Source organism: Pleuronectes platessa, unplaced genomic scaffold (assembly GCF_947347685.1).
Source record: "Pleuronectes platessa unplaced genomic scaffold, fPlePla1.1 scaffold_71, whole genome shotgun sequence".
In the NCBI taxonomy this organism is placed as follows: domain Eukaryota; kingdom Metazoa; phylum Chordata; class Actinopteri; order Pleuronectiformes; family Pleuronectidae; genus Pleuronectes; species Pleuronectes platessa.
In genome coordinates, this window is record NW_026518896.1 from 418,592 (window position 1) to 427,508 (window position 8,917).

General features: G+C 41.7%; 1 protein-coding gene across 1 annotated transcript; it reads left to right on the forward strand.

The window, feature by feature from the left end:
- Positions 1 to 288: 288 nt before the first annotated feature.
- Positions 289 to 2,027, forward strand: LOC128436307 (piggyBac transposable element-derived protein 3-like; the record flags this gene model as incomplete). Its single annotated transcript, XM_053418099.1, has 2 exons — positions 289 to 793; positions 1,050 to 2,027. Coding segments are annotated over 2 exons (1,483 nt in total), but the record flags the coding sequence as incomplete, so codon positions are not given.
- Positions 2,028 to 8,917: the final 6,890 nt, after the last annotated feature.

An 8,917-nucleotide genomic window follows, 5' to 3' on the forward strand; every position in this document is an offset into this window, starting at 1 on the left:
GAAGAAGACGCCGACGAATGCGGCGACGAAGACTACGACCCGGTGCGCGACGCCGCTGCTGCAGATTCCTCATCGTGCACATCTTCGGAAGAAGAACAAGAAGAAGAACAAGAAGAAGAAGAAGAAGAACAAGAAGATGATGATGATGGAGTAGGAGGAGGAGGACAAGGACTCGTGCAAAGAGAGACCTTCCTGTCCAAAAACGGAGAAATAACATGGTCCTCGACGCCGTACCATCGCGAGGGCCGCTCCGCCTCCGCCTCCACCTCCACCTCCACCTCCACCTCCACCTCCTCCTCCTCCTCCGCTACGCCCGTCGGGGTCCCTTCCCCGGGCCCCACGACGCACGCGACGTCCGGCGTCAGCGACGCGGTCTCAACGTTCGGCCTGTTTGTCACGCCGACGGTAGAGAACATCGTCCTGGAGATGACTAATCTGGAGGGTCGTCGGAAATACGGCGACGGCTGGAAAGGGATGGACGCGACCGACCTGCGGGCCTACGTGGGGCTGCTGATCTTGGCGGGCGTCTACAGGTCCCGGGGCGAGGCAGCCGCCAGCCTGTGGGACGCCGAGAGCGGCCGCGCGATATTCCGCGCCACGATGCCCCTGAAGGTCTTTCACACGTACTCCAGACTGCTGCGATTCGACGACCGCGAGACGAGACGCGAGAGACGCGCCTCCGACAAATTGGCGGCCGTGCGAGAGGTCTGGGACGCTTGGGCGGCGAGGCTGCCGCTCCTCTACAACCCGGGGCCCGAAGTGACCGTGGACAAGCAACTGGTTCCGTTCAGAGGTTATTCTTTTTGTTATTCTTTTCGTCGTGTTTGTCATGTCGTGTATCGCAGCCGTGTATTTTTTCTCGTCGCGTTACGTGTCACGTGGCCTCGCGGGTTGACCGCCGGCATGCACCTGGCGACTCGGAGATTCTCTTATTTTGTCTTCTTTCCTGAAGATATTGTCGATGTTCACGTTTCGTCTCTTCTCCTCTATCCTCTCCCCTACCCCCCAACCCTCAAACATGCACGCACGCGCACGCTCACACGCGACAGGCCGGTGTCCGTTCCGACAGTACATGCCCAGCAAGCCGGCGAAATACGGGATCAAGTCGTGGGTGGCGTGCGAGGCCGTCTCCAGCTACGCTTGGAAGATGCAAGTCTACACCGGAAAGCCAAGCGGCGGGCTCCCGGAGAGGAACCTGGGGCTGCGGGTCGTGCTCGATGTCACCGAGGGACTGAGCGGGCGCAACATCACGTGCGACAATTACTTCACCTCCTACGAACTGGCGCGGCGGCTCCTGGAGAGGAACGTCACCGTCGTCGGCACGGTTCGGAAGAACAAGCCGGAGCTCCCGCTCCGGCTGCTCTCGGTCAAGGGACGAGCGGCGTTCTCCTCCGTGTTCGCCTTCACGCCCGCCGCCACTCTGGTGTCTTACGTCCCGAGGAAGAAAAACAGGAACGTGGTGCTCCTGAGCACGCGGCACTCGGAGGCGGACGTCAGCGACCGCGCGGACGGCAAACCGGTCGTCGTCCTGGACTACAACCGCAACAAAGGAGGCGTGGACAACCTGGACAAGGTGATCGGAACGTACAGCTGCAGGAGGAAGACGGCGCGCTGGCCCCTGGTCGTCTTCCACAACATCCTCGACGTCTCTTCCTACAACGCCTTTGTGATATGGCGAGAGGTCAACCCCGACTGGATGTCGGGCAAGCGGAACAAGCGGAGGGTGTTCCTCGAGCAGCTGGGAAAGGCTCTCGTGGCTCCGTACATCGCGCGGAGGGAGCGCGTCCCTCGCACCGAGGCGTCCGCCGCGGTCGTGAAGGCCGTGAAAGCGTCCGCCGCCGCCGCCGCCGCCGAGCCGAGAGACGTTGACAGCGACCGAGAAGACACCCGGCACGAGCGTCCGGCCGCCTCTCCGGGCCTGACCCTGCAGCAACAACAGCCACGACAACAACAACCCCAGGGTCCGGCCTCCTGTGTAGCCCAGGTCGTCGCAGCCGCCGCAGCCTCCGTGGCTCCGCTCGCGGCGAGTAAGAGGAAGAGGTGTCAGATATGCCCCAGGAACAAGGACTGTAAAACTCACGCAAAGTGCCGCGGGTGTGACAGATACATCTGCAAGGGCTGTTCGCTTTTCTATTGCCCATCTTGCGTGTGCTGATGTGTGGCGGGCTGTGCATGTACGCGTGTGCGTCTGTGGGTCTTGTGCTTCATCATCATCATCTTCTTCTTCTTCTTCTTCTTCTTCTTCTTCTTCTTCTTCTTCTTCTTCTTCTTCTTCTTCTCATCACCGAGCAGGAGCAGGTTTCGATAACACAAACGGAGGGAGCGTGTCAGTTCAGCGTTGCGAGTCCCAGGGTCATGAGGACCCCGATCGGAGAGACGGCCCTCGACGCGAGCGGCAGCGCGGCGACCCCCCCCCCCCCGGCGCGAGCCTTCGGGTCGCAGAGACCCACGCCGAAGAGACTCCCCAACGTGGGCGGTCCCAGGGGTCCTACGTCACACCGTTGGGCAACTTGGAGCGGGTGTGACAAATACATCTGAAAGGGCTGTTCGCTTTTCTGTTGCCCTTCGTGCGCGTGCTGATGTGTGGCGGGCTGTGCGTATGCACGTGTGCGCGTGCGTCTGTGTGTTTGAAGCAGGGTATCGCGACGAGCGTTTGTCAAATCGCTGCAAAAAAAACGCTCACAGCAAACAGCATGGGGAAGCAGGGAAAACACAAGGGTTAATATTATTTTTATTTATATGCGCAGCAGGATGTGCGCTGTAGAATGTGCGCCCCACATAATTTGCGCCCCACAGGATGTGCAAGCACAGTTTTTTTATTAATTTGATTTAAATATTTTTTTTTGTAAAAATGTTTTAATATTATTTTTATGTATATGCGCAGCAGGATGTGCGCCTCACAGAATGTGCAAGCACAGTTTTTTGATTAATTTGATTTAAATATTTTTTTTTGTAAAAATGTTTTAATACTATTTTTATTTCTGTGCGCAGCAGGATGTGCGCCCCACATAATTTGCGCCCCACAGGATGTGCAAGCACAGTTTTTTGATTAATTTGATTCAAAAAATGTTTTTTTGTAAAAATGTTTTAATATTATTTTTATGTATGTGCGCAGCAGGATGTGCGCCGCAGGATGTGCGCCCAAAAGAATGTGCAAGCACAGTTTTTTTATTAATTTTATTTAAAAAATTTTTTTTTGTAAAAATGTTTTAATATTATTTTTTTTTATGTAAGCAGCAGGATGTGCGCTACAGGATGTGCGCCCCACAGAATTGCGCCCCACAGGATGTGCAAGCACAGTTTTTTTATTAATTTGATTTAAAAAAAAAAATTGAAATTTTGTTTTAATATTATTTTTTATAATGTGCGCAGCAGGATATGCGCTGCAGGATTTGCGCCCCACATAATTTGCGCCCCACAGGATGTGCAAGCACAGTTTTTTGATTAATTTGATTTAAATATATTTTTTTGTAAAAATGTTTTAATATTATTTTAATTCATGTGCGCAGCAGGATGTGCACCGCAGGATGTGCGCCACACATAATTGCATCCCACAGGATGTGCAAGGACATTTTTTTTATTATTTTGATTTAAAAAAAAAATTGTGATTTGTTTTTAATATTATTTTTATTTATGTGCGCAGCAGGATGTGCGCTGGTGGATGTGCGCCCCACAGAATTTGCGCCTCACAGAATGTGCAAGCACAGTTTTTTTATTAATTTGATTTAAATATTTTTTTTTGTAAAAATGTTTTAATATTATTTTTATTTATGTGCACAGCAGGATGTGCGCCCCACATAATTTGCGCCCCACAGAATGTGCAAGCACAGTTCTTTTATTAATTTGATTTTAATATTTTTTTTTTGTAAAAATGTTTTAATATTTTTTTATTTATGTGCGCAGCAGGATGTGCGCTGGTGGATGTGCGCCCTAGGATGTGCGCCCCACAGAATTTACGCCCCACAGGATGTGCGAGTAAAATTTTTTTATTAATTTGATTTAAATATTTTTTTTTGTAAAAATGTTTTAATATTATTTTTATTTATGTGCGCAGCAGGATGTGCGCTGCAGGATGTGCGCCCCACAGAATTTGCGCCCCACAGGATGTGCAAGCACAGTTTTTTATTAATTTGATTTTAATATTTTTTTTTTGTAAAAATGTTTTAATATTTTTTTATTTATCTGCGCAGCAGGATGTGCGCTGGTGGATCTGCGCCCCACATAATTTGCGCCCCACAGGATGTGCAAGCACAGTTTTTTTATTAATTTGATTTAAATATTTTTTTTTGTAAAAATGTTTTAATATTATTTTGATTTATGTGCGCAGCAGGATGTGCGCCCTAGGATGTGCGCCCCACAGAATTTACGCCCCACAGGATGTGCGAGTACAATTTTTTTATTAATTTGACTTAAATATTTTTTTTTGTAAAAATGTTTTAATATTATTTTTATTTATGTCCGCAGCAGGATGTGCGCCCCACATAATTTGCGCCCCACAGAATTTGCGCCCCACAGAATGTGCAAGCACAGTTCCTTTATTAATTTGATTTTAATATTTTTTTTTTGTAAAAATGTTTTAATATTTTTTTATTTATGTGCGCAGCAGGATGTGCGCTGGTGGATGTGCGCCCCACATAATTTGCGCCCCACAGGATGTGCAAGCACAGTTTTTTTATTAATTTGATTTAAATATTTTTTTTTGTAAAAATGTTTTAATTTTATTTTTATTTATGTGCGCAGCAAGATATGCGCTGCAGGATGTGCGCCCCACAGGATATGCAAGCAAAGTTTTTTTATTAATTTGATTTATAAAAAAAATTGTAATTTTTTTTTAATATTATTTTTATCTATGTGCGTAGCAGGATGTGCGTCGCAGGATGTGCGCCCCACAGAATTTTCGCCCCAAATAATTTGCGCCCCACAGGATGTGCAAGCACAGTTCTTTTATAAATTTGATTTTAATATTTTTTTTTTGTAAAAATGTTTTAATATTATTTTTATTTATGTGCGCAGCAGGATGTGCGCCCCACAGAAATTGCGCCCCACAGACTGTGCAAGCACAGTTCTTTTATTAATTTGATTTTAATATTTTTTTTTGTAAAAATGTTTTAATATTTTTTTATTTATGTGCGCAGCAGGATTTGCGCTGCAGGATGTGCGCCCCACAGAATTTGAGCCCCACAGGATGTGCAAGGACAGTTTTTTTATTAATTTGATTTAAAAAAAAAAATTGTAATTTGTTTTTAACATTATTTTTATTTATATGCGCAGCAGGATGTGCGCCGCAGGATGTGCGCCCCACAGAATTTGCTTCCCACAGGATGTGCAAGGACAGTTTTTTTATTAATTTGATTTAAAAAAAAAAATTGTAATTTGTTTTTAATATTATTTTTATTTATGTGCGCAGCAGAATGTGCGCTGCAGGAAGTGCGCCCCACAGGATGTACAAGCACAGTTTTTTTATTAATTTGATTTAAAAAAAAATAATTGTAAATTGTTTTTAATATTATTTTTATTAATTTGCGCAGCTGGATGTGCGCCACAGGATGTGTGCCCCACAGAATTTGCGCCCCACAGGATGTGCAAGGACAGTTTTTTTATTAATTTGATTTAAAAAAAAAAATTGTAATTTGTTTTTAATATTATTTTATTTATGTGCGCAGCAGGATGTGCGCTGGTGGATGTGCGCCCCACATAATTTGCGCCCCACAGGATGTGCAAGGACAGTTTTTTTATTAATTTGATTTAAATATTTTTTTTTGTAAAAATGTTTTAATATTATTTTTATTTATGTGCGCAGCAGGATGTGCGCTGGTGGATCTGCGCCCCACATAATTTGCGCCCCACAGGATGTGCAAGCACAGTTTTTTTATTAATTTGATTTAAATATTTTTTTTTGTAAAAATGTTTTAATATTATTTTTATTTATGTGCGCAGCAGGATGTGCGCTGGTGGATCTGCGCCCCACATAATTTGCGCCCCACAGGATGTGCAAGCACAGTTTTTTTATTAATTTGATTTAAATATTTTTTTTTGTAAAAATGTTTTAATATTATTTTTGATTAATGTGCGCAGCAGGATGTGCGCCCTAGGATGTGCGCCCCACAGGATGTGCGAGTACAATTTTTTTATTAATTTGATTTAAATATTTTTTTTTGTAAAAATGTTTTAATATTATTTTTATTTATGTCCGCAGCAGGATGTGCGCCCCACATAATTTGCGCCCCACAGAATGTGCAAGCACAGTTCTTTTATTAATTTGATTTTAATATTTTTTTTTGTAAAAATGTTTTAATATTTTTTTATTTATGTGCGCAGCAGGATGTGCGCTGGTGGATGTGCGCCCCACAGAATTTGCGCCCCACAGGATGTGCAAGCACAGTTTTTTTATTAATTTGATTTAAATATTTTTTTTTGTAAAAATGTTTTAATTTTATTTTTATTTATGTGCGCAGCAAGATATGCGCTGCAGGATGTGTGCCCCACAGGATATGCAAGTAAAGTTTTTTTATTAATTTGATTTATAAAAAAAATTGTAATTTTTTTTTAAAATTATTTTTATCTATGTGCGCAGCAGGATGTGCGTCGCAGGATGTGCGCCCCACAGAATTTTCGCCCCACATAATTTGCGCCCCACAGGATGTGCAAGGACAGTTTTTTTATTAATTTAATTTTAATATTTTTTTTTGTAAAAATGTTTTAATATTTTTTTATTTATGTGCGCAGCAGGATGTGCGCTGCAGGATGTGCGCCCCACAGAATTTGCGCCCCACAGGATGTGCAAGCACAGTTTTTTATTAATTTGATTGAAATATTTTTTTTTGTAAAAATGTTTTAATATTATTTTTATTTATGTGCGCAGCAGGAGTTGCGCCCCACAGAATTTGCGCCCCACAAGATGTGCAAGCACAGTTTTTTTATTAATTATATTAAAAAAAAAAATTGTAAATTTGTTTTAATATTATTTGTATTAATGTGCGCAGCTGGATGTGAGCTGCAGGATGTGCGCCCCACAGAATTTGCGCCCCACAGGTTGTGCAATCACAGTTCTTTTATTAATTTGATTTTAATATTTTTTTTTGTAAAAATGTTTTAATATTATTTTAATTTATGTGCGCAGAAGGATGTGCGCTGCAGGATGTGCGCCCCACAGGATGTGCAAGCACAGTTTTTTATTAATTTGATTGAAATATTTTTTTTTGTAAAAATGTTTTAATATTATTTTTATTTATATGCGCAGCAGGATGTGCGCCGCAGGATGTGCGCCCCACAGAATTTGCGCCCCACAGGATGTGCAAGGACAGTTTTTTTATTAATTTGATTTAAAAAAAAAAATTGTAATTTGTTTTTAATATTATTTTTATTTATGTGCGCAGCAGGATGTGCGCTGGTGGATCTGCGCCCCACATGATTTGCGCCCCACAGGATGTGCAAGCACAGTTTTTTTATTAATTTGATTTAAATATTTTTTTTTGTAAAAATGTTTTAATATTATTTTGATTTATGTGCGCAGCAGGATGTGCGCCCCACAGAAATTGCGCCCCACAGACTGTGCAAGCACAGTTCTTTTATTAATTTGATTTTAATATTTTTTTTTGTAAAAATGTTTTAATATTATTTTAATTTATGTGCGCAGAAGGATGTGCGCTGCAGGATGTGCGCCCCACAGGATGTGCAAGCACAGTTTTTTATTAATTTGATTGAAATATTTTTTTTTGTAAAAATGTTTTAATATTATTTTTATTAATGTATGCAGCAGGAGTTGCGCCCCACAGAATTTGCGCCCCACAAGATGTGCAAGCACAGTTTTTTTATTAATTATATTAAAAAAAAAATTTTTTAAATTTGTTTTAATATTATTTGTATTAATGTGCGCAGCTGGATGTGAGCTGCAGGATGTGCGCCCCACAGAATTTGCGCCCGACAGGTTGTGCAAGCACAGTTTTTTTATTAATTTGATTTAAATATTTGTTTTTGTAAAATTGTTTTAATATTATTTTTATCTATGTGCGCAGCAGGATGTGCGTCGCAGGATGTGCGCCCCAGAGAATTTTCGCCCCACAGGATGTGCAAGCACAGTTTTTTTATTAATTTGATTTATAAAAAAAAGTTTAATTTGTTTTTAATATTATTTTTATTTATGTGCGCAGCAGGATGTGCGCTGCAGGATGTGCGCCCCACAGAATTTGTGCCCCACAGGATTTGAAAGCACATTTTTTTATTAATTTGATTTAAATATTTGTCTTTGTAAAAATGTTTTAATATTATTTTTATTCATGTGCGCAGCAGGATGTGCGCTGCAGGATGTGCGCCCCACATAATTTGCGCCCCACAGGATGTACAAGCACAGTTTTTTTATTAATTTGATTTAAAAAAAAAAAATTGCAATTTGTTTTTAATATTATTTTTATTTATGTGAGCAGCAGGATGTGCGCTGCAGGATGTGCGCCCCACATAATTTGCAAGCACAGTTTTTTTATTAATTTGATTTAAATATTTTTTTTTGTAAAAAAAGTTTTAATATTATCTTTATTCATGTGCGCAGCAGGATGTGCGCCGCAGGATGTGCAACCCACAGAATATGCAAGCACAGTTTTTTATTAATTTGATTTTAATATTTTTTTTTTGTAAAAATGTTTTAATATTTTTTTATTTATCTGCGCAGCAGGATGTGCGCTGGTGGATCTGCGCCCCACATAATTTGCGCCCCACAGGATGTGCAAGCACAGTTTTTTTATTAATTTGATTTAAATATTTTTTTTTGTAAAAATGTTTTAATATTATTTTGATTTATGTGCGCAGCAGGATGTGCGCCCCACAGAAATTGCGCCCCACAGACTGTGCAAGCACAGTTCTTTTATTAATTTGATTTTAATATTTTTTTTTGTAAAAATGTTTTAATATTTTTTTATTTATG